The sequence below is a fragment of the Sturnus vulgaris genome, chromosome 6 (assembly GCF_052056855.1).
Source record: "Sturnus vulgaris isolate bStuVul1 chromosome 6, bStuVul1.hap1, whole genome shotgun sequence".
Classification (NCBI taxonomy): Eukaryota; Metazoa; Chordata; class Aves; order Passeriformes; family Sturnidae; genus Sturnus; species Sturnus vulgaris.
The window spans coordinates 26,093,040-26,119,178 of NC_142248.1; the positions used below are offsets into that span (position 1 = coordinate 26,093,040).

At 44.1% G+C, this 26,139-nt stretch overlaps 1 protein-coding gene across 1 annotated transcript in view; it reads left to right on the plus strand.

The window, feature by feature from the left end:
• The first annotated feature begins 1,636 nt into the window (after positions 1-1,636).
• ESRRB (estrogen related receptor beta) overlaps positions 1,637-26,139 on the plus strand; it is a 40,883-nt gene continuing 16,380 nt past the window's right edge. The window contains exons 1-4 of the mRNA XM_014893494.2: positions 1,637-2,042; positions 10,899-11,015; positions 24,963-25,073; positions 25,666-25,827. Coding sequence (XP_014748980.1) covers positions 1,646-2,042; positions 10,899-11,015; positions 24,963-25,073; positions 25,666-25,827 — 787 coding nt within the window. The 5' untranslated portion in view covers positions 1,637-1,645. The remainder of the gene's footprint in view (positions 2,043-10,898; positions 11,016-24,962; positions 25,074-25,665; positions 25,828-26,139) is intronic.

The window sequence follows — 26,139 nt, forward strand, 5'->3', positions numbered from 1 at the left end:
ATTGTGGTGTTTGATCCATGTGTTAATGATCTGGGAAGTGGGTGAACAATGAGACTGCAGGTGAAATCAAATTACCAAGGAAGACTGAAGAGCTCCAGAAGATCCTAATAAAGCGGGGTGTGTGGACTGCACAGCATAGTGGCAGATGAAATACACTGTTGACTATTGCAAAACATTGCACACCAGAAGGATTAATTTGATATTTCAAACATTTTAATAGATTCTAAATTAACTGTAGCAACTCAGGAATAGGATCAAGTGTTGCAGTAAATAACTTCTGATATTATTTGTTGAAGAAATGGTAACAATTTAGATTTTCATTTGAAGAGGGGGAAAAAAGCCAACAGTGCAAGGAGTTACATAATACATAGACAGAAAATAATATTGAAAATACTGTAACGTCACTAGGTAATTGATGGCGTGCTTTTGTCTTGTCTACTGTCCAGATCTTCATCTGGAGAAGTGATGGAGCAGTGCCAGTTTCATGCTACTGAGGAGCTGGCTCATTGAACTCTGTTCTGGACTGAACAGAAATAGCCAGACTAGAGGAAGCTCAGAGATGGATGATGAAGCAGATAAGAGATCTGCAAAAACTTCTACATAAAGAGCAATCATATAGATAATGAAGAGCTGAATGAGGAGAACATGGAAAAACTACATTTCCTGAGAAGAAAAGTGAGGAGATGTTCAGGGAGCCTGACAGGCTGCAAATATTTTATAGGCAAATAAAACCGGAATTAGTTTGTTCATAAACTGCACAAGTAATCCCATTGCTGTAAATATAATAAAATAAACATAAATGAGTAAATTCATTGCTGAAAATATCATAAAATTTAGCAGTCTTCCAAAAAAAGACTGAACACTTTTATAAGGAATAAAACTATCTGTGACTGAAATAAATATGAAGAGCTTGAAAAGCTGGCAAAGTTCTTTTCATAAACTTAAGAGTGTAACCTCTGTTTAAGAAGTGGGAATCTGTGTGTCCATGCAAAAGCTCAACACTAGTAAATAGAAGAAAGATTAAGATTTGAGACAAAAGAAACTTTTGATCAAATAACTTTCATTCTGTTTCTAAGCTCCTCTTTCAATGATGATAGTGCAGCAGGTTGGGATAAAGGGTGAGAAAAGGAGTCCAACTTGAAAATTAATCAAAGACTTCTGTATTACAAATGAAAAAATGAAAATCCAATCTGAGCAGGTCCTTTCTGCAGAGTCTGCTACTGAACTTTGCATAAAGCCAGGACAGCCCATTCTCTATTAACCAAACATCTTTTTCACCTGGTCTGCCACCAGCAAGCTTGTTTCTTTCTGCTGTCTGGGGTTAGATGGTGCTCTGGGTAGATTGTACTTCATCAGCATTCACGCCCCTTCCCAGCACTGCAGCCTGTGAACAGCCCGAAATGATGATCTATACAAAGAGCTTTGTCTTTACTCTAGTGTGAGTGTGTGGGGAACAGGTGGGCTGGTCTTAGTCAATTGTACCCATGTTCCTGAAGAAGAACCCGCACGGGGTTGAACTGCATGAGCCAACTGGAGTTGGACTGAGGTGGCAAAAGGAGGGCTCTCTTTTGACTAAGCCTGGAACCAGGTCTGGCCAGGTGGTTGCTGAGTGCCTTTGCTCTCTCCCTGCAGGCTGCTCGGCAGAATGGCCACGGAGGAGCGGCACCTCTCCTCCAGCTGCGGGTCCTTCATCAAGACCGAGCCCTCCAGCCCATCCTCTGGCATCGACGCCATCAGCCACCACAGCCCAAGCGGCTCCTCCGACGCTAGCGGGGGCTACGGCATCGCCATGGGTGGCCACCCCAATGGCCTAGACTCGCCACCCATGTTCAATGGCACGGGGATTGGCGGCGGGTCCTGCCGCAAGCGTTACGACGACTGCGCCAGCGCCATCATGGAGGACTCACCCACCAAGTGCGAGTACATGCTCAATGCAATCCCCAAGAGGCTGTGCCTGGTGTGCGGGGACATTGCTTCTGGGTACCACTACGGCGTGGCTTCCTGTGAGGCATGTAAAGCCTTCTTCAAGAGGACTATTCAAGGTATGGTGGGAAGGAATGGAAACTGAGGCATTCACTCCATAGAAATAAAGGGATGTGGCCCCAGACATTGCTGAGACTGTGGTGTGAAAAAGGGGGGAAGGGAGAATGAATGTAATGCACTTAACTCCCCGTTCTTTTGTATGCTTCCTCTCTCCTCCTGCTCAGTTCTGGTCCTTCCAAATCAATATGGACATGGACTTAGGCTATGTGATGGTAGGAACCTTTGCCAAGTTCCTAGCCTGACTGGCTACCACAACTGGGTATCTGGACTAGTGGCTCTTCCTGCCTCTGCTAGTGGCACTGATACTATGAGAATGTGGCAGCTAGTGGTGTAAGGCCTGGAAAGGAAATGCTTTGCCTTCTAATGGTGTTTTATGGCCCATTTGAAGAGTAGATGCCTCTGACAAGAGATGGAATTTATGTAGACATATCTGCACCTTGAGGTGAAAGCTCCAGCGTTACAGGAGTAGAGAAATTCTTTGTCCTACCAGTCCTGATATGTAGTCATGAACTCCAAACCTCAGCACAAATCTGGACAGAGAACTTTTGTGAGTCAGTATTTTTCTCCTTTTCCAGTTTCACCAACCTTTTTCATTAAGATGCAGATTCTTGGAAGATAAAAAAAACAGGCACTGAAGAAGATGAAGTTTTTGTCAGCCTCACTAAGGATGAGCAATTCCTCAGGCGATTTTAAAAACCTCAATGCACGCATGTGTAGGTGAATTGCAGTGTGTTGCTCCTTCATGTACAATTCATGTATGAGGAGTATGGCTGTGTCCTGACTGCTAAAAGTGTGCTTGCAGATGTGCACATGTGCAGCTACAATATAATCAAAAGCAGGAGTGCATCCAAACAACCTCCAAGATTCATGGATGCTTGGGTATACTTATATATACATGCCCCATGTGAGCAAACATGCCTGGATGTACAGATACTCCCTTTATTTCCTCCACTAACTGGAAAAAGGACAGGATCTTTCATCTTCCAGTGGAAGTATAGTGTGTTTGCCCAAGTATGGTGTGCTGACTGAAGGCAGGTCTACAGTGAGCAGGCAGCTGTGCATTTACTTGGCTGCTGGCTGGGGTTAATCCACTACATCAATACTTCCTTGCCTCCTGTGAAATTAAAGAAATGCATATATGGAGAGACCACTCACTTTGTTAATTGGATGGATCTGATTACACTCTGTTGCTGGGGATGTTCAACTCTTGAGCAGTACAGGGTGAAGTTTATCCCAGGTCTCTGCAGAAGTCACTATATCTATCTTGTTTTCATAGATTTTAGATATCTCTCCTTAATGTGGAAATACAGCTGTGGAAATAATTACTCTGCCCCACTGATACTTCCTTCTTTATTATGCCATGGCCATCCTTAGGGCATAGGCTTGTTCCCTGGCAGGGTTTCTGTGAGTTGTCATTGCTGAATCTCTGTGATTGAATGTGAACTTTTACTTGCATTTCTGTCAGCACTGACTACATCCCTTCTCCAGCCCTTGGACCCTTCCTAGTGTTTCTTTTAGGCACATTCAGGTGCTAAAACAGGGACAGGGTCTGAAGCAAAGTCCTGGGGTCTCCTAATACAGGAAGAGACCAGATAATTAACTCCTCATGGGAATGATACTGGAGGACCCCTGTGGCAGAACAGAAGAGACCTCAAGAAGGAGAAAAAGACAGGAACTTTTTAAAAGTTGTCAGACATAATCAAAAGAAAACGATGCACATGTAGAAATACATGGAGCCTGTATCAGCCAGGTGATATGCCAGCTGACTGAATCCCCAGAGGGGAGAGTGCTTCCCTCCATCTTCCTTTCCCTAGCACAGCCATATTCTTTCTCCTTGTGGTTCCCTAATTGATTGTCTGTTAACGTGTAACAGATGGGGCGAAAGGAGTAAGTGGAAATTTCTCTCACCCTGTCATCAGCTTGGGCTGGCAACTGAGGTACCAAAATGCTTTTATTCCTAAGAGTGTGAGAGTCAAGTGTGCTGTGCCTGAGGGTGAGCAATTTCATCTCTGCAGCCGAAGGCTGAGCCCAGGGAAGTGGGCAGCAAACAGGTGTGCGGACTTTGGTTGAGTCGAGAAAAGACACAGTTCCCAGGGCTCTGCTGCTGTGGACGTGATATCTGAGTATAGCCCTGGGTGTGCAGGAAGAAAGGATTTAAGGATCTCATAAAAGAGGAGTGGCAAGAGCATTTCCAAAAGGTATTTATCCTGCAACTCTGTTATATTCAGTAGCTGTTTTAGGCATCTAACAAAGTGAAAACATCTTCATCCAGGCTACCTAACATTGTAGGCTTTGCAGAAAGCATGCAGATGTGTATGTTATGTAACTGCTTTCCTGGTATCCTAGTACCAAAATCTTGCCCTGATTCAGTATGTGGGAGCAGCATTGACTTGCTTTGAGCACCAAGATGGAGCAATAACCCCAAGATTTCCCAGATGCTCAAGAGATGAGATAGGTAAATTCATCATCAGGCATTTGTGGTCTTGGACAAGCCACTCCACTTCTCTGTGCCTGAGTATTGACAGGTGAAAAAGTAATGAATACTATGACAATACTTACTCTGCTGGTATTACATCTGCATGCTGCCATAAAAAGGGTCTAAATCTGTGCTGAGTTACTAAACTACTGCAGCCCTATCTAGATGCCCCTGATCATGAAGAAGAATTTCACATGAAGTCTCCCTTCCAGCTAGCCTCCCCTCCCCTGACACAAATTACCCTGTGTCTATTAGGGGTTTTTTAGATGCATTAACTCACATAAAACCTGCATATCTTGAGGCAAGAGTACCTTGCAATAGCCTTTCGATTTCCCCTGCCACTGTAGCAGCAGCAGGAATAAAGGACATCCAAGCTGCAGACCTTCTTTAAGCATGATGACTTTTTTGCGATTCACTTTTTCACTCGGCCAGGTGAGGCCAGGCTGTCATGGACAGCACAAGGGCTGCTGCTTTTGAAGTGATGGGGAGAAGATAGACTGAGAGCCAGCATGGACATGGCTCATTATCTGAGGTCACTAATATTGCTGTGTGGGAGTTTTCTGTCAGTAGGATTTTTCCAAAGAAAAGTGGAATTTTTACCAAGTCAGATTTCCCCAAGAAAAATTTTCATGATAGGATAAAAGAAAAGAATTCAGGAAAATGCAAACCATTGATTCCCTTCTAGCTGAAATGGAGTGTTTGGTTTTCCTGAACTCGGACAGGAAGACAGGATCTCCCAATACACCTTAACCTGCCCCACAGGTTATGGGGGAGTGCCATACCTCTGTCCTTTCTTATGTTGTGTTACATAGCCCAAGGATCAAGGCCTGGAAACCTGTGTGTCATTTCCACTCGCAGTGTTGGCAATGCTTGAGAGAGAAAAGTGAAAACCTGAGGTGAGATGAGAGAACATACTCTTGGGCTGCAGGTCTTTCTCTCTGAACATCATAATTTGAACCCCAGGATAGGACTTCCCATGCTTTGAGGCAGTCAGAAATCCTAAACTGACCTGAAGCATTTTCAGTCAGCTAGACTGTCTGACAAAATTTTAATCCTGTTTCTCTATCATTGTAGTGATTCATGGGATTATATTCTATTATATATATTACATTCATGGGATTATATGGCAGTTTGCATTTACCTTACCTGACTGTGAATATTGTGGAATGTGCAGTCTAGTGCAGATAGAAGAGAATCTGAATTTCAGACATGTTTAAGGTGCTCAGGAGAGGTCTGATTTGAAGGAAAAGATTTTATATTAGCTGAATGTAAAGGAATGGATCTGTTAAATAAAAGATAGTTTGGGATATTTATAAATAAAACCTCTTAATTTCTGTTCCATGGAAAACCTAACTAATCCTTTCATCTAAATTTAGACAAAGACGAAAACTGGGTTTTTTACAGGCTAGAAATTCTCAAAGTCTATTCCTTCTCTTAATAGTTTGCTCAGTAGGTAGAGCATTATGTATCAGTCAAATATATATTCTCTTTTGTTCATTAATGGTTGCAACTAGTAGGTAGTTTTGCCTATTTTAAATATTAACTAATAACAGTGCTGGTAATGACATGACTCCTTTATTATTCCATATACTCATGACTATGACTACCTTGCATCTATTTTTCATCTTCAAATGGTGAAAATAAAGGCTATTTCTAAAATGACCCATTATTATAAAATAAAAGCTGAGCAAAACATTGCAGACTCAGAGAAGGGAGACACATTCACCATCATCTTCTGGACAGGAAAGTTGTGTGTTAGGCAAAGTGCCTGTGTCTGTGGATTTCCAGCTGGAGTCTTGCAAGCTTCAAACTCAGTGAGTGTAGCAACAGAACTGCTGTGTTAGGATGCCTTTACACCAATAAGGGGCTTAAAAAGTGGATAATGCAGCTCAGAAGACTTGCAGAGATTTATAACAGGCTTGTAATAAAGTCTTCTAGGGCTTTCTGGTTGTTGTGGTGCTTAGAGTGGCTCCCAGGAAGAGGAGAGGTTGACAGAGTTTTTCCTGAGCAGAAGAGCGTTACAATCCACATGCACAAAGGAGGTTTTGTGTCCCTGCAGTGGCAGCCACATCAGCTGGGCCCTGTCCTGACCTTCTGTCCTTCTCAGAAACGTGCCTGCTACTTTTCAGGTGGGAGTTCAGAGCTTTACAAAAACTTCTAAATCTTACTCAGGGAAAGTGCAGTATTTAATGATCTAGTGCTTGACTGCTGCTTACTATTCACAAATCTATCACTTGAATTTAAAAACCCATCTTCAGTGCAACCTCAGCTCTATTAGTCTAGTGTTTTCTGTTTGCCTCAGTACATCCTGCACAGTGAGCTCTGTGCAGAAGGATCTTTCCTGTGGAAGTTCTGTAAAATATTTCTGTGTCTGAAAACCTACAGACAAACTTGCTGCCAATAGGGAGCCCCAGAACCCCTATGTGTAAACAGGAGGGCTGATTTGAGTGAGGTTTTGTGAAATGTCCAAGCCCTCTTTTGTGAACAGGAACCACGTGTACCACCCTGAGGAGGCAAACAATGCTGATGATACAGCTAAGTGTATCCTGTTTTCCTCATAGTATCATTTGAATCCTTTTCTTTGAAAGCTGAGGCTTAAAAATTAACTTCTTACCTCATGCAGATCACTGAGAGATTTTCCTCTGATTTTCACGAAGTACCTCTCTTCACACCAGGACTTGAGCTATGACGCCTTGGTTAGAAGGACTAATTGAAGTGAATAGCAATGAAGAAGAAATGAGAAAAAGCAAGATGGGATTTTTTTAGCAATCAGAAGCTGAAAATTATTTAAGGACAGTCTTGGCTATTTTTATATAATCTTTCCTGAGTTTCCTTGCAGAAAGGCTTTCTAGAAAGGTAGCATCAGTAAGCAGGGAGTAGCTTATGTCCTCAGTGCTGTACTGATTTCAAGCCCAGTTCTCCTGAGGACCCTATCCCTAATTTAAGAAGAAGATGGGTGGAACTTTACTCCCAAGCTCAGGGAGATTTTCTTGTCTTCCCACTCCATCCTGTTCCAGAGATATAGGGTGAATATTGAATGACCAAGTTTTGGTGTGCAGTTTTCATGTGCTGCTATTATATGTGCACTAGAAATTATGTTCCAAATTGTTTAACAGTCAGAGGTCTAATTTTGCAGAAAATATGATAGTTTTGCAGTTCTCCAGCAATAAAAAACCATGATCTGTCACTTTAATAGTCCTTTGCTATTTTGTAGCATCTCTCATCTAAAGGCTTTAAAGTACAGTTACACCTTAATAATGAATAAAGACTCACAATCTCTCCAGAAGGTAGGTTTGGTGTTCATTTCATTTTGCAGATGAGCAAACTAGGACATGGAGAGGAAGAGATTTGCTCTCCAAGGTGATATATAAAGGCTTAGAAGAAATCCAAACTCTGATCTGTTCACCTACCACTTGATTTTTGAAGCAATTTTTTAGGTAAATCTTGTGCCATGCCATCGGTGAGGTTCTACCATTTTTTTCAGATCAAGTGTAAATATTTTCTAAGTAAAGGAAATCTCTCTAATAAGCAACAGCTCAAAGCAAGGCCTTGTCTATTGAACAATCCCTTTTTTTGCCCCTTCTGTCTAGGGCACATAATCTACAGTTCGTGACACACAGAGACTTGACTCACATTCTGTTGTTGCATACAGAGGTGTGTGCACCTTTGTGTGCTTACACTCTTCTGCAGGACTTTGCAGCATCCCCAGCTGCTGCAGTGAAAGGAAGCTCTCTCCGAGGCCCCTGTGCTGGCAGCTGGGCTGGTGGTGTGACTGCCAGCCACTGGGAGGCTGTTGGAATTTCGATGAGTTAATCTCATCACTTTATCACAGGGCACTTACAGAAATTACAGGGAGCTGTGAGCAACTCACTGTGCTGGCAGGCAGCCCCAGGACCCATAAAAGAAATTGAGACACACACACACACACAAAAAAAAAAAAAAAAAAAAAAAAAAAAAAAAAAAAAAAAAGAAAAATATCCAAGATCTCTGGTAAACTTTTGGAAACAATAGTTTTTTCTGGTCAAGTTCTGCTTGGGTAATGCTGATTGTGCTTTCCCTGGTGATGCTCCTGATTTCTGCAGTAATGGCAGGCATTTCCCCCAGCTGTGACTCTCAATCTCTGCAGTGCACAGCATGGTTTTGGGCCTGAAATAAAGAACTGATATAAAGGACCTGATATAGACAACTGCTTATCCAAGCTGCTCATAGTACCTTCACATACTCTGACACTCTCCCATTTAGTTGTGATGTAGGTTTTGTAGACGCTTTCCAGTACTACACTTGTCAAAGGATCCAGGGAGCAGAGGCATGGAGAAGCCTGGGGATCTGCTTGACACTGTGGAGGGACCTTGATCTTCCAGATCAGAGCTGTCACTTTCTCCTACTGCTATAAAGGCTCAGTGCCCTTACTGTAGTGTCTCTGTGTTAGGGGACAAATTTTTGGGTTTTGGACCATAAAACGAGAAATCTTGAATCTCTCCAGAGCTCTGATCCTGGCTTTGGTGAGAAAGGTTGACATTCAAACAAAGGCAAAACCTCCCAAAGTGAGACTGTGTCTGAGTAAGGTTTGCTCCTTCTCTGTTCCTTCCTGTGTGGGGCACAACAAGTATCTGATCATGAGATCAGGGCCACCATACTCACGGGTCTGTAATGTGCTGGAGGTCTGTGTCTAGAACAGGAATTGGTTTATTACCTTGAGATCTAGCTTGAATCTCAATTTCCAGCTCTCTGAGAATGTTGATACATGGCTGGCTATTGAAATTCAGATGTTGCACAATGACGAAATACATCCTGAATGGAAGCAACTTGGGCAGCACACTCTGCTCTTGCTGACAAACTGCATTTGGGGGCAGAGGAGCAGTGGGGAGAGGAATGGGGTGGCTGGGCTGAAGCTTAGGGGGAAGTTGCAAGTTTTGTGACAAAATAAGAAGCAAGAGGCAAAATGTTTATAGCTAGTAGGCTGACCACCTTTAGGCTTTGGGGGTTGTGTGCTCCTGGGGTTTCACTCAGCATGGGCCAAGAATAATGAGATAAATCAAGTGGTGCTTGCTTTCTTTTGATTCTGTGCTCTGTTTTTCCACGCAGAGATCCAGAGGGCTTTCCAATAGCTTAGTGAACCCCAAGTTCTAGTTACCACCCCCAGAGACTGATATGTATCAGATTGTTGATCTTTATTTAGAGGAGGGAATGGTCTTGCAAAAACCACAAAAATGCATTACAAAAGTCAGAATAAAAATCAATTCCTGTCCCAGTATTACTAAACTGTAAACTCTGCTTCTAATCTGATGCTATACAAAGTCCTTACTGTGTGTTCTCTCAGCTCTTACCTACACTCTCCCTACAGCTCTGATTGAACTCTCAAACCTCAGTTTCCTACTCTAAAGCATTAAACCAGCTTTTCCATTGTTCCACTGAGATGTAGAGCTTAGGTACCTTTTTCAGTGCTGCCTGATTTACCAGTAACTAGACTGCCTTAAATGTATTGTCATTGTCAATGCATCAGTGCCAAGTTTTGATTTCCAGTTCAGCTCCACAGCAAACATTGAATAGCCCTCTCCAGAAACATCAGCTCAAAGTAAATGGCATGATGGAGACAGCCATTTCTGTTTGTTGTCTTCTAGTACTACCTAACACTGTGATCCAGCATAATTCCACTTACATCCTCCCTTGCATCCACGTTTTGGTTATATTCTTGGGTTATGATAAAATGTGATGTGATTAGAAATAAATTTGGGGTGCTTCTTTCTCTTTTTGTCTTATAGGCAGTGATGAGGGGGGATCATAAATAAAAGGGAATGAGGAAAGAAAAGATAATGCTCAGTGCAGAGGATGAGAGCAGGTGCACGAGGACTAATAAAGTAAAAATGTAAAAGTTTGCAGAGAGAACCCATGTTCATTTTACAGGACGTCTTACCCAGCTTTCTCAATGCAGACATATTGCTTCCCTGCTACCTGTAGTATGCCAGCTGGCAGGAGAAAGCAAAGGAGGAAAGCTCCCTGGTTCCCTAAGCAGGACAAGAAAAGGCAGGTGACATCCATCCCACAGATATGAAGCAAGACTGGCAGCAAAGGAAATTCTAGTAATGTTTGAACTGCTCCTACTCTCATCCCTGGACCTCAGGGAACAGTACAAGTGACAAGGGGTGGAGCACAGGGGATGACGACATGCCTGAAGGACACATGCCTGGAAGCCCAGCAGTGCAGTCATCCCCTTGGCTAGGTCAGCAGGGTAAAGTCTCAGAGGATGTGTGTAAGTGAATGAGCAAACATGCAACATTTACAGACTGGTGGTAGTGGAAATATCTGGGCACTGCAGCCTGTCCCTGGATCCACGGGGGGAACATGATTCCTGGGTGACCATCTCTGTGTTTGATTACAGGGAACATTGAATACAGCTGCCCGGCCACCAATGAGTGTGAGATCACGAAACGCAGGCGCAAGTCCTGTCAGGCCTGTCGCTTCATGAAATGCCTCAAAGTGGGGATGCTAAAAGAAGGTAAGACAGAGTCAGAATAAGCATTTTTCTCCGTCCCAACAGTGCTGGGATTCCAGACCTTGCAGAATCTCCCAGGCTAACTACATGCTTGCCCTCTTTGTGTTCCTGAATGTATCTTTCTACAGGCTTTGTAAGAGAGACAGGAGGGGCAGTGACCAAGGGAGCAGTCCAGAGAAGACAGTGGTTCTAGTCAGTGCTCTCATGCTCAGATATTATTTCTAATACTTGCAAATTTGACAAATAACTGAAAACTGGTGGTGCCAGACTCTTTCCTTTCCCAAAGGAGCCTTGGGCTGGAGAGTGTTTCTCTTCTTGCCCCCCAGTAATTTTTCGGTGTTGAGGAGGAGAGGCTCTTTTGTGATCATGACTGGGTTGGCAGCTTTTCATGAGGGAAGGATGGAGTTAATGCAGAGCTGTGGCACAGTGTGCAATGAAGGTTTGCCTGTATTATCACTCAGGAGGCTTCCTGAAGATGGTTGGTAGCATAGGTTTGTCTGGGAGCTGTGGGTCCCCTGCCCTGCATACTCAGCCTGTGTTTTGCTCAGCCTATTGATCTGTTCAGCACTCTTTGAGCAGTGTTCAGCTTCTCTCCTGTGCTGTTTTTCCTCCCACACCCCCCTTTTCAATCCTTGTCCATTCAAGAAGAACCACAGGGAATTCAGTGGCAATTAAACACATTCTTATGGATTGACTTTAAAGGTTTGTTTCCCTTGGGTCCCTCTGGGAAAGGCAGTGAGGGGAGGAGGGGAAGGAAGGAGAGGCACTGCACATAATCCTCTACATTGCTATACCAGCAGAGCGAGGTCCTCTCACTTAACCACAAGAAACAGTCACTGGCTGTGGTTATGCACGAGTCCTCTATGCTGAAGCCAAGATGCCATCATACAACTTTCTTCCAGGTCATAACATCCCAGCAGCTGGTAATAAATTGTACAATGTCAGTTGAGTGTGTATTGCTTCTTGATAGAGCTCTCTCATTTCTTGAGAGGCAAGTTGATGGCAGCCAGTAAGAATGTAGATTAGACATTAAACCCATTTTGTTCTTTAATGGATGTGTAGTTTCTGTGGTTAAATATCTTCCTTCTAGAGCATACCAGTTACCAAGGGGCAGACATGCAAGCTTCTGTAGTTTGGCCCTTCCTGACCTAGGTGTAGAGGTGGTAGACTCAGAGGATCTTGATCTCCTGCTGGGAGGGAGGCACCTACTTTGTAGTTAGAGATCACTGGAAACCTGCTTCTCTTCATGTGGTAGTTCAGGGAGGGGATGTATCCCCTTACCCACTAAAGAAAATATACACTCATGAAACTGGCCTTAGTGGGAGTCCAGGTTAATGCACTGTAGCCTATTCACATGAATCCCATAAAACAACCATAAATGCCTGTAGTGGCTCCAGTCATTCTGCAGAGCAGCAGCACAGGTTCAGGCTTGCTGGCTGCCAGTGTCTGTGCTGTCCTGCTTCTGAGCAGTTGAGCCTCTTGGAGCTGGCAGCTGGGGGAACAGTCACAGGAGCTGGTGCTGGTGTGCTAACTGTGTCAGAGCATCTTTGCTTCCAGTTCTGGGAGTTCAGCACTGTTCAGAGCAGGGCCCTGTGAAGGGTTTTATGCCTTAGCCTCCAAGTTCTGTGAAAACAGTTAACTCTTTCCAGACCAGAGTTAGTCTGGAAAGCAGTGTAAATTCACTCACACCGTGCTGTGCTTGAACTCCCAAACCTTGTGGGATACTGCTCATGGCAAACTGAAATTTGTCACTGTGGCTGCTTTTGTGCTGAAGTGTATTTAGTTATTCTTATAGGGATTGATCAGGCATCATTAAAGTCACTGGGGAAAGGTGGTTTTCTATTGATGTTAGTGTATCTGTGATCCTGCCCATAATATTTAGAGCTGTAGAAAATACAGCATAAAGATTTATTGATAGCAGTGGGATACAAGAGCACATGATAATATCAAGAAGAGCAGAGGAGACTACCCTAGCAATCTGCAAATGGGGGTCATGTGTCCTAACACAGAGTGGTCAAGTGATGTTGGGCAGGCATCTTTTTGTCTTTCTTTTGCTCAGTATCCGAAGCTGAGAAATAAGGGACATACTGCTTTGCTTTGCAAAAGAATTTTGAGGACCAATTAGTTAACTTTATGTGAAGCTTGGTGGAAGCACAAAGTATTAGTATACAGAATTCAATCAATACAAATCTTTAAAAGCCAAATCCAAGAAGGGAGAAAAATGGTGTCACACTATTTGGTGTTCACAGAGCAAAGAGTTTCTAGAAAGAACAAATCCATAATTGTTTGAATTGCTCAAAATGCAGAATTGACAAGGGATTTCAGATTAGAAAAGGTTCATTGGTCTTTTCCATCTCTGATCTGTCATCCTATTAGCTCATCCATCCCTTTTCTCTGCCAAGGCACAAGAGTTCCCAACCGTACCATTCTAGTAGTTTAACTGTTTTTAAAAATCCCTGATGACAGGGTTTCACCAGAGAGCCTATTCTGCAGTCCCCAAACTCTCATTAGGACAAGATATCTCTCGATATTTGGGCTATGATTATTTTCCCTGTTAAGAGATCCCATTCCTACTTTGCCTTGGTGTACCTCTCTCCTCATCCCTGGGTTCATGCATGGCAGAAGGTTGCTACGCCATGTTCTCTGTCCTGCTTGATTATCAAAAGTTTGGAGAAATGCAGACTTTTGGTTAAAGGTAAGATCTAGAAATCAGTTCTTCACAGTTTTCTGCTTGATGTCCTTGGGCAAGCCACAGGGCTTGTAACGTAGTGGGGATGTTTCTGGGTAAAGAAATTATCCTTTTGCTCAAGGAGAATATGATATTTCACTAGTAACTAGTTAAGGGCTTCATGATTTCTTCTCATTTTCCATTATTGTTGTGATACATGATGCCACCTCCTGCCTGCTGGGCATGTTACCTCGTTCTTCGAGCAAAAGGCATCAGTACTCAAATATGGCAAAACAAATAACCATGACTTCAAGGTCTGCTTTACACTTGAAATGCTCAGCTTGATGCTGCAGGAGAGACTTGGTTCCTCCTCTTGGGGACTGCATATAAGGGTCACCAGACATCTCTTCTCCCCACATAGGCTGCTGCCAGGCAAAAAGCTGTGAATGTAGCCCTTTAAGATCCAGAGAGACTGGCCCTAACACAGACGTGCAGGTTATTCAGGCAGTGCCGAGTGAATGAGGATCAGGGCAGGAAGAGAGCCAATGGAGCAATCAATAGGTGTCTCAGATATCCAGGCCACTTTCTTTAAGAGAGCTCTGATCAATGTATTGCAACAAGGGAACTGCGCGGACACCAGAGCTTTGCTGTCTCAGGTTCTCCCGGTGTGATGCTGCAGAGCAGGCAAGACTCACTGAGGAAAGTGGCAAGCAGAAAGCTCTGCCCAGGGAGCCAAACTGGCTCAGATGTCTGAAGTTTTGGCCTGTCAGGCTGCCTGTCTCTCACTGTCCCCTTCCATCTGTAGTGTGCCCCGAGGGAGCATTAATTGACCCTAGCATGTAGGAACCTGCTGAATCTGAAGTCCAGCATTCCAGCAGACTCCAGTCCCAGACTCCAGCCCAGTGTTCATGTAGGGATGTGCTGTCCCCAGAAAACCTGTGCTCTACTGCTCTTTGCCTTCCTGAACCACCAGCCTGCAGGCAGTGGAGATGGGCATCTTCATAGCTTTGTCCAGTAGAATTGCATGCCCCTCTGCTCTGCAAAAATCAGGGAAAACTGAGCAACCAGTGATACTGCTCACGCCAAATGAAGTAGATGATATGTCTGATGTGGGGGTCTGGCCAGTGCAGGGAAAGTGTGCCCTGCAGTTTACAGTGGAGAGGCAGCATTGTTCAGAGCTGGGAATCCCAGGGTTTGTCCACTCCATTGCTTGTCTTTGCTCCCATCACTGTCTGTCTTGTGCCTACAATAAATGTAGATCTTTAACTCTGGGCTCTACAGAGTAGATCTAGATCTTCCTGGATTTCTGGAACGATAGAGAAATTTCAGTTTGGCTGCCCAAAACTCTTTTAAAAACTCAGTATACCTTGTCAGTTTTAGAAGAATATACCCTTGCCATTCATGCTCTAGCCACACATAACCTTTTTGTTCTACAGCAATTTGTTTGTCTTCAAGAGGCAGATGTAACTTCAGATGACATGATGCTTTTGTATGTGGGCTCAGAGGTTTCATTTTGGACATTGATTGGCTGGTTAAACGTGACCTCACAACTTTGCTCTCCACATCTTTGCTGCCTCTCTGATTCTGGGGTACCCCAGGTCCTCCAGAATCTGGGGCATCTTCTCTGACCTTGGTATCTGTAGGGCTGTATCTTCTGTATTTTCTCATGCCTCTCTCTCAGCTGCTTTTACCCTTTCTTGAATGTGTTATCATAGAGGCACCACCAGCATTGCTGAGCTTTGGGCAGTGGTGGGTCCTTTTTAGAGCTGTCTGGAGTGGATATAGGGACAGTTTCTGGTGTCTTCTTACAGAAACCACCCCTGCAGTCTCCTGCTACCCAAACCTTGTCCCATAAATGCAGGACTACCCATGAAAGGGAAATATTCTGAGATCATCAGAAGAGGGATGGGGATAACAGGTGAATTGCAATGAAACATCAAGGCCTCTCATTACAGAACTCATCTTTGGCTGGAAATGATAGAAGGCAAGTGGAGGATAGGCAGTATCAGACATATCAAACCATACCACACCAAAGAGAACAGACTGGCTGTTGTCTGGGTATTTAGTCCTTTCTCTTGTGGAAGCCCTGCAGAATTTTTTCTTCAAAGGATTGTATTGTTTCTAAATTCTTTTTGTGTTGTTCCCTCTTCTGTGCGGCACATCTGCAGAGACCCAAATGGAGCATAAACAGTTCTGAAAAGGAAGCAAAGCTGGGTAATGAAATGCTTTTCATGAAGTGCATGCACATGCAATTGTGTCACATCACAGCAGAAAACCATGCAGCAAAGAAAATGTCTGTAAAACAAATCTCATCCAGGCATTGAAATGCCATTGATTATTCCCCCAGCCTTTAAGTCTTGTTTTCTTTCTTAATATTAGTAATGTATATTATGTTGCTGAAGTTGTCCTCTGCTCCCTGCCTGTGCTGAGACTTGTCTCCTCAGAGTCCTGCTCATGACTGAGTCCTAAGTGCAACTTTCTGGGATGTATGAGTGGCTTCTGCCCAGTTTCTTGCAGACATCACTGGTTGGCTTCCAAGAAAGAGGACAAGGACTGAAAGGACCCTGGAGATGTGTTCTGTGATAGACCAGGTATACCTTATTTCAGAAAGTAGAAGATAGGAGTTTGCAGGAATGCATGCACTGCATGTGCTAAAAGCAGGAGTGAGGATTCCTGGGATAGGAAGCCTGCCCTGTAAGTTTTCCTCAGGCCTAGCCTCCTGGCTCTCAAGAATGACCCTTGTGTGGTGAGGATGAAGTTTACAAATAAAAGGAAGGAAGGCAGAAGAATATATAGTCTCGATCTGGATGCAGAAATGGAAGGCTTTTTAATAGCAAGAGAGAAGTTAGGCAATTATCCAGTAAAGACATGTGATTTCTCATACCTGCATGACTCTCTGTCTTCCCAAAACTGTTATGCTAGTAAGTAAGTAGTAGTAGTAAGTAGTAGTAAGTACTACTAGTAAGTAGTAGTAAGCCCAGGTACAACCATTCCTTTCCCAGGCTTTGTTCCTTTGGTCCTAATGCATTTCAATAAGAAATGCTAGAGAACATATTAAAATTCAACAGGGAACCCAAATTATTTGCTACAAATCTCCTAAGCTCTTGGACTCCTATCTGTCTAATATTATTTCTGATGTAAAGTTTGCTGGAATGTGTGGATACTGACACTGCAGCACGAGGCAGTGAACAGGAAAGAGAAGTCTACAGAAGAGAGCCACGAAGTTCATTCAGCTCATCTTCCTGTTCATTGTTCCCCTTTCCTATCTCTCCTTGGTGTCTTTGGGAATACCCTGCCTCCCAGAACCTTGCAATAACCTGGTAACCCTTGTGTTACCCAAGTGCCTGCATGTCTGTGAATGCTAGAGGTGATCCCCACTTCAGAGAGGGTGAGACTGTCATCTCCAAATTTCAGAAGCAGCTATCTTTTAAATCCATCTCCTCTTCAAGACCCAGGCTGATTAGGAAACTCTGTACTCAGTGGAATTGCCCTGGTGGTTATTCCTAACTCTTTGGTTTCCCTTAGCAGCTGCTGATGTCATAAATTTTTCACAAGGAGTCAAATTTGTCATCCTGGACAGACTTGGCTGTGTGATGTTGTAAATTTGATGCCATCACCGAGTATCTGAGAAAGGGATTCCAAGCACTGGTGATTTCAAACCATTTCCACTCACAACTTTGCCTTCATCTTCTACTAAAATCCAGATAACTGAATCAACAGCAGAGCTCCTTTTCAGCAACACAACCAAAGGGAGAGTTTTTAATTTCTGTTTTCAAGTGAAAGAATCTCTCAATGGAGCAAAGTGCTTCCAGCAGCTCTCCCTCCTGCCCCCATCCCTGCTTCCAGACCATGTGTTCTCAAAAAGATATTTGATTTCAGTGAAAGCTCAGCTGACATCCCTGCAATATGCTTGGGTTCTTGCTTTGTGCTTCCTGGGAAGGCTGAGGGCTCCTCCGGGGACCCTGGGTAATTGGGTTAGTGGCCAGCTCATGTCAGGAAATTAAAAGGTAGCCCCGATCAGGTTGCTGCTGTGTGCAATTTAATGGCTTTGTATTTATAGAGTATTCTGCCTCCAGCCACTGCCAGAAATATCACTATTGGAGGTATCCAAATGAAAAAGAGAATGAAAACATTATCTTTCTTTCTCTAAAATATCCTTGTGTTTAAAGACAGAGAGGCAACCCCCTGTCCTTTGAAACGGTTTCTCTGGGAGCAGTGAGTGGCATCTTGATGACTCTATCTTCCACACCCAACTATTTTCCAAGGCATAAATTGAGCATTTTCGGTGTGGCTGGAGCTGAGTTGTGACAGAGAGCATGTGCTGCCTTTGGAAAGTTGATGGTAATTCTCCAAAGAAGCTTCCAGCAGATGGACTGTTCACAAATTGCACAATGGGCTGAGTCCACGTGGTGTCTATTTTCTGGATACAAGAATGGCACATTCAGGACCATCTCTACACCTTCTCCCTTATCTAATGGACTATGAATCTATTTAATTTGGTTCCTCTAATTCATTTTGAATTTTGTGGTTCTTACCACACCTGGCTAGATCTCTGTTCTTTCAAGCATTGAAGTCTGGGTTCCATCAATATACATCTAGGTGGGTTCAGAGAGGCATTTATTATGATAAATATTTTGTGTATTCTGTCACCAAAACTGTGCTTAGCGCTCTTAATCACAAATACAGAAAAGAGGAAACACATAAAAACTGCAACAACCATCCTGGGATTTTTAGAACCCAGACATTGTCCTAGAAGCTTTTAGGCAGTTTTGACAACACAGCAGGTAAGACCTTCAAGGTAAGCAAGAATGGGATGGGACTGAATATATGCCCCCACTGCTCTACAGTAACTTTGGGCATGTGCACCGGTGTGTACAGTCACCTATGTGTGCCAGTGACTCAGCTCTGCTGAGATTCTCAATCCCTTTCCCTGACTCACCTTTGAAGACTGTGCCAGCCCTTGACCTGCAGGATATCCTGAGAGGGTCTTTATTCAGAACTTCCTGGCACAGCTGTTTCAATTTAAGAATTCAGTAAGAAGTGGACAATAGGTTTTAGCATTAGAAAAGCCACTGCTGAGGTGAGAACTTGAGGAGGTGCTTCAAGGCTCAAGCAGAGTTGCTATTAGAGGCTGGACAAAGCAGAGCATGGTGGGTCTAACTCCCTCACCTCTGTGGATCTTCATCACAAGTAGACCTCTTTCCATGTAGTGGTGGGGGGCTCTCCATTGTGTCACATATCAAAAATGGTTGTTCTTGATCCATGCTTATGCTCTTCTACTTGTTCCAAAATCTGCTCCACTGAAATACACTGAGTCAGAGAACTGAGCTATAGATAGCACTGGCTTCACCCCGCAAGGCTTCTCTTGGTAGTCAGTGAAGTATCTGTCACAATGCCTCCTCAGGTAAGTGTCTGGCCAGTGAACTGAATGTGGAGGTGCCTTTTTCTCTGTTGCCTGTCAAGGAAGCCCAGAAGCACAGAAGGGAGCTATCAAAGTCTAAAGTGAGTTAAATCACACCTAGGACTTCAGGTTCCTCTAGGCAGCAAACACTAGGCAGCTTTGGGGCTTTGTCTCTGAGCTCTACCTCTTGGGAAGTCAGTGGGGCTGAGACTTTGTCATCTTTCAAGTCCTGTTGTGAAAGGCAACCTTGGTCTTTTCCTAGCTGGCATGTGCCTGCATCTGTTCCTTTTGCACAGTACTCCTCAGCCTGCTGTGTGCAGGCATTGTGGCCATGGGTGACAGCCAATAGAGCTACTGACCTGCTTCAGAGTGTTTGGAGGGCTGGGAGAAGCAGTCAAAGGAGAACGTTTGCATGGACCATGGACACAGAGTGAATATGTGGATGTGTGGCTTATTACAGAGAGTTGTTGCAGAGAACAAGGTAATGAGGTATTCTTTATTCCCATTTGCCCTTGAATCCGTTGTTAGTTCCTGAGTTTCCAGAGGGAGCAAAGTGAGAGGGGCTCAGCATGGGAAGAAAGATGTACATTTGAGAGACAGCAGTGGCTAGCACTGCAGAGAGCCCTGCAGAGCTGGCAGCCATGCAGCTGGCATTGGCAGAGGAGAAGGACTGGTTTGCAAGCTCTGTGGGTTTCACCTGACTCTGTATGCTTTGGACCAACCTTTTGGAACATGCTACTTGTGTTTCTGTGTGTGAGGAGCTGACATCTTGTGTCACTGCTGCAAGGCATCTGAGAGCCTCTGGGACCAGGTATCATCAGGTATCACAGGGCTAACCTGTCTCTAAGACTCCAGGGACTCTTCAGTCAGCCCAACAGAAGAAACTTTCCTACATGACTAACATAACCCTGAAACCATCAAAGGTTTCAGAAGACTCTCTAGGGGCTGGCCTCTTTTGGCCACAGTGTTAGAGCCTAATAGTATAAAGGGATCTTTCCTCATTCCCAAGCTGGAATCTGGGTAACAAAAGGGAGCCTAGTTAGTTTGCACCCTCTCCATTCCTGTTAGGCAGAGATGCTTTTTCCTATAGTCTATTTCTTTCTCCATCTTGGCAGGCCTGACTTTTAATGGTCATCTCTGTTTTCTGTTTCCTTGACAGGCTTCCTCCTGGCTCACTCATCCCATTACCTCATGCTCTTGTTTCTCCTGAAGTTCAGAGCAGAAAGGAAGAGGAAAAATTTGTAGGAGACACTTTGGATACAACATTTCTCCCTTCCTTTCCTCTCTGCTCTTAACCTATACATTCCAGCTTCCTTGGCCAGTACCAATCCATGTACTTTAGACTGCAGCTCCCAAAGACAGGTGCTCTTCTACCTACAGACCCTGGGAGAGCAAGTAGCGTGGGAAGTGCAGCTCAAGGATTAGGTGGGCAGTGGACACAGGACCTGGCTAGTGTATCAGAGAAGCTCAGCAAAAGCAGCCCTTTTGCTTCCTGGCCAGCACTTGCCCTGTGTTCCCTTTGGTTGTGTCCTTCTTGGTCTAGACACACATTGTACCATGCAAACCCTGTAGCTTGGCTCCTCCGTTAGCTCTTTTGGCAAGATAGATCTTTCTGTTCCTATCAATCCATGGGCATGTGATAGGACTCGATGGAAAGTGAGGTGAGGCTGGTAATTTGACACGACAGCTGATATTGGGCCTTGACTGCATTTCCCACTGGCCAGGGCTTAGCTTCACAGAGCTTTTAAAAGTATTTTTAGTCCCCAGAAAATAAAAGAGAAACTAAACCTGACTCTGCGTGCTGTCGCCTCTGCATACTTGGCTATTTTTACTTCCGACAGTCTCGGCCTGGGTCCAGCTTTTAAAAAAAGATGGAATTATTTTACTTCCATTAAGAAAAAAACCCCAAGGCCTGATGTTATCAAGTCGGTAAGGGGACATCTGATCCCAAAGTTGTCGGGCAGACGTCTCTCCAAGGGGCATGTCAGAGCAATGCAGGGAGCTTGAACGATCAGCAGATCAGCTCTCCCACTGCAGAGGCTTGGTGCTGGCACAGACCTCTCTGCAAGAGTGCTTGGAACACGAGTGGCACCCACAGGACACTTAGAAAACTGACATCCCTGCCCCAGGCAGGATGCTGGGCTGAGAAGTCCTGCACAAGTCCTGGCCCTGCCCTCCTCCCTGCAAGGTCAGAGGGTTTTGGACAGGCAGGGGAGCTGAGAACAACCTGCCAGGGAGCTGGAACTCAATCCCTGAGGTGTACACCAGGGTCAGCTCCATAGCTAGTCTGATGAGGAGGACTTTTATGAAGGGTTGCTCAAAATGTAACAAAATTGAATGAACAGCAGCACTTTCTTGCCATACAGGAGAATGGGAGGAGAGGGCATGTTTCCAGAATAGATAGCCTTAATTTGAAGGAACTGCCAGCAAGATAAGTTATCAAGGAGTGGTGCTTTCGAAACTTTGTCCTATACTGTTGATCTCAACTCCTTGCTGACACAAAGGGGGGCCCAGGAGTGCCTGTAGTAGTGACACTTTTGTAGGATGTCTTCTGTCCTTTGAACTGGCCAGTTGTGGTTCATGTGAGCATAGGGTTTGTGCAGGAGCTTTATTTTGCTGCTGTCTTCTTGTGAGGCTGCAGTACCAAATCCTATATAAGTCTTCAGTATGGACAGCTGCATCTCATGCATGGCTGCTGCACCTTGCAGGTAATGCTCAGGTGGCTGCACATGTGGTGTGAAACCTGCCCTTGTGATTACAGCATACATGTCCCTCAGTTTTGCCCCAGCCACTCTTTTGTCTCCCTTCTCCTTACACTCTCTCACTTCCATTCATATCCCAGTTTACATTCCCCTCCATTTCTTCTCTGCTCAGTCTTTTCTTTCATGCTGCTTCTCTGAGTTCACCCACCTCCCCACTCCATTTTAATGTCTGTCCTTTAGTGTCCCACTCAGAGCTGCACTGTAACCAGCCTGTCTTAAAATCAACCACAGAGGAAATCTAGTAGAGCAGCAGGCATTAACCCAAGTACCTACATACCACAGGTTCTGATTTTTGGCTATGCCCTTCCCTTCCAACCCATTAGGTTGTCAGATCTTTAGAGAAAGGATTTTACCATGATGCTTATGTCTGGAATGTCACAGTCAGAGACTCGAGGGTTGAAATGCTTTTGTTTACTGCAGTACCTGTGGGTCACTGCACTCAGCAGCTGGAGCTGGGATGTGCTGTGTGGGGCTCAGCCTGTTCACCAGCTCTGTGGCTGGAGTGATGACAGGGTGGAATTGTGGCTCTGCAAGTGCTGATTGAAAACGTTTGCCTCAAGGAGTGTCGCACAGGAAGGGGAACAAGAGGAGGACAAACAGTTGTTCAAAATTAACAAGATGAAGTCCTTGGGCAAACAGACCTCTATCTGCTCAGTGGGGGAAGGAGGGATGGAGGGTAAATCTCTCTGCATCTTTCTTATCTTTTTTTAATGCACTTAAGTCCCTTGTGTCCTTATAATCTGATTGAGGGTCCCTAATACTGCTGCAACCTGTGCAGCCATCCCTCTGCCAAGCACTGGAGGATGGCATTCTCCTTGGGAGGAGGAAACAGGCTCCTTCCCCCATTCCCTCCCTATTCCTCCTAGTTCCCCCTCCCCACTGCTTAGCAAACTGCACAGCAAAAGCATCCTGGAGGGCTGTGTGTTGGTTTCTGCTGGCTGAGAATAGCATCTCCCTCTTTCCCTTTTCCTGACCACTGGTGTGAGGGAATGCACCCACCTGTGATCCTTATCTGGTACAGTCCTGGGAAGATGTCAGTCCCGAAGTCTTGGCAGCCTGTTTTGGATTCCTCTATAATCTTCCAACAGTGTAGTCCTGACCCTTTTAATTTTAATAACTGGTTGTTTGGTTTACTGTCAGTTCCAGAAATTTGTGTCCCTCCCTTTTCTCCTGGCTTATAGCTAGGTGTCATTCATTCAGCAAAGCATGGAATAGAGTCTTATTTTTTAAGAAGCCAAGGCACATTTATAGAGGGAAAGAAATCATGGATGGAAATGAAAATTTCCTGCTTCATCCAGGATTTTATTACTGCTGTTCCTCAGGGATCTCCCTCGATAACCTTAGGTTTGGGATTCACTGGCTATCCTTTTTGAAATTGCTCTCTGAAGCATGTTTGGGTTCCCGGGAAGGAGTCTTGCCCACAGGCTACCTGCCACTGGAAATGGAAGTAAATGCAGGAACAGGCATCATTTTCAGAAACAATACCATGTAATGGAAGAGAAAGGTGGGATTAGGGATGTCAGTGAACTCTCCATACAGAGTAAGAAATAGTAGATGGGGTAGGGGAAAGAAATTACTCAGTGTGACCTGAGTTCACCTGTATCAGCTTCATACCTTTCTCTCCATCTTCACCATCTGCTGTCCTCTCACAGCCGCCATGTGCAACAGCAGTTCCCTTGCTCTGCTCATTCTTGTTCCTCCTGCTCAGTGGGAGATACTGCTGCCAGACTGAGTGTTGTTGGCCTGCTATTCTTATTGCTTAGGGGGCACTTGGTAGTCAAATTGTTTTGGTGCTCTAGCCATGAAGAGTATCAGGATCTAGATGTTGTTTCAAGTAGCAGTTTCAGGTGGTGCAGGTGTGGTGTGAGCATTACAGTAAAAGCTTTCTCTTTTCCCTGACAGAGTAAGCAAATATAGCATTGAAATGCAGTGTGACAGACATGCTCCCTTCCAGGGTAGAATATTTGCCAGCTGACTGCGGATTTTTTCAGTTGTATAGGTTGTTCAAAAAGTGTCACTTCAAAACTGATGAGTGTTTGCTTTTAGTTGTTTGTGTTTATGTAGCAGTATGATTGCAAAATATTAATGACTTCATGTGATTAGTAAGTGTATCACATAATTGGTTCCCATGATCAGACTAGATAAACTCCTGTGTGTTTCTAAGGTAGTACTTGTATAGTGTAAATTCAAAATTTTATTCTAATCACATGCTCCTACATTTACCTTGGAAGATTTTTTTTCCAAAGCTGTTTCTCCCAGCAAGACTAAGTAACCGCAGTTTCACAGACTGATTATCAGAGTCCATATGGCTGCTCAGAAATAACAGACAACTGCACAAATATCAGTAGGGTTTTTTTCAGAGTTTAGGACAACTTAGTTGCTGTTCCTGATCTATTGATGATGCTATGGTTTTTTGCATGATCAGTGACAATCACTGGTACTTCCTAGTCACTGTGAATTTTTTTCAGAGTGCAGTTTCCAGTTTGGTTCACTGTACTTTGAAAGAGCTGCAACAAATTCTTCAGTGTCTCCCTACTTCATCTTTATCATTGCTTCATTGTAGTCAAGGTTGTTTCTATTTATTTGGATTCTACTTTTATTACAGTTGCCGTACTTGATCAAGGCTGAAACATCTTTGTTGAATTCATAGTTCATTATCTGTTTGCTATAGGTCACTTTTTTCAAATATAAACAGTGAGAGGTCACAGAACATTTAACTTCTCATTTTTAAGAACAATCTAAAAGCTTATTTTTATAACTACAAGTTTGATTGACATTTAAAGTCTTTCTTTTTAAAAGCAGGATCACATGTAGAGTGCATCGAGGTCTGAAGCTTTTCATTTGCCCATCAGATTTATAGTGATTCAAGAGTTTGAATGGGTTAATTTCTGTCTTCATTAATGTTTTGAATAAAAGTAAAGCTCAGAGCAGCATGCTTAGAGCTGGAGGCAGTCTAGCTGGTATTGAGATTGATGTGTTCAGCTGAGATCTCAAGTGTTTGGGAGAGGGAAGCTCCCTGGAGTGTGGGGAATATCTTACTTAGCAAATTTTAGTATTTGCATGTCAAGGTTCTGTAAGGCACTAAGGAATCATGAGGACTTTTTTGGTTGTACCTGCAGGTGTTCGTCTGGATCGAGTCCGTGGAGGCCGTCAGAAATACAAAAGGAGACTGGATTCTGAGAGCAGCACTTACCTGAGCTTACAGATCCCTCCCCCAGCTAAAAAGCCATGTATGTATTGGTCTTGAATTGTGGTCCTCTGAGCTGCCACTATATTTCTTTTCACTGGTCTCCCAAAAGTACAGTGTAGCAATTGTAACTTCCAGTTCTTTTATCAGTCAACAGTACTTGAATTTTTTCTTACAATCATAGTGTAGAGGTAATTAGACAGGCCTAGGTACAGCTCAGGTACTGTATTCATTGCCCCTAGGTTAAATACCAGACCTTTCCTAGGAGATTATGTAAATCCATTTAGTGATGTTCTGATCTTTTCTTTTACCCAAGCTATGTTAACAAAACCCCTCCCATGCTGATTTCTCTCTTCAACACTACCCACAACTCTAAACTTTTCCATAACCCATCAACCTTTTGCTTATACCTCCTTCTCCCCTCACTGGACCTACCTGAGACAATGACTGCAGCAGCTCCCTGCTTTTGTCATCCCTGTCCAGAGCTGGTTTGGCATAGGCAGATCACTACAGCTTGTGTGGCTGCAGTGTGGTCGTCTGTTGTGACCAAAACCATTACTGAGGTCCTAGGGGCTCCATAGTCATGTCACCTTATGTCACAAGAGATACAACAGCTTCTCCTTTGAAATGTGCAGTGACTAAGATCGTCTCCCACTTGCTGGTGGCTGAGCCAGAGAAGATTTATGCCATGCCTGATCCAACCATGCCGGAGAGTGACATCAAAGCCCTGACAACCCTCTGTGACCTGGCAGACAGGGAACTGGTGGTGATCATTGGCTGGGCAAAGCACATCCCAGGTAAATGGGGAATTTCAAGGGTGTAAACATGAACAGCAAAGGGAGCTATTATTCATCTCTGTGCTTATCAGTTTTGGCCTCAACCAGGAGGTTAAGGTTTTTCCTACAGTGATGGGTGAAAAGCACTGTTACAAGAAACTGCTAGTGATGGGCTCTCATTGGTAACAAGCTCCAATGCAACCTATGATGGAGGTACATAAATGGATCACTGTATGTGTTTGTGCCCTGGGATTACACAGAAGGCTTTGATATGATACTATGAAGTTTTCTGTCATTGACTGGCCCAGTGAAAGCACTTGGGAAACAGCCTTA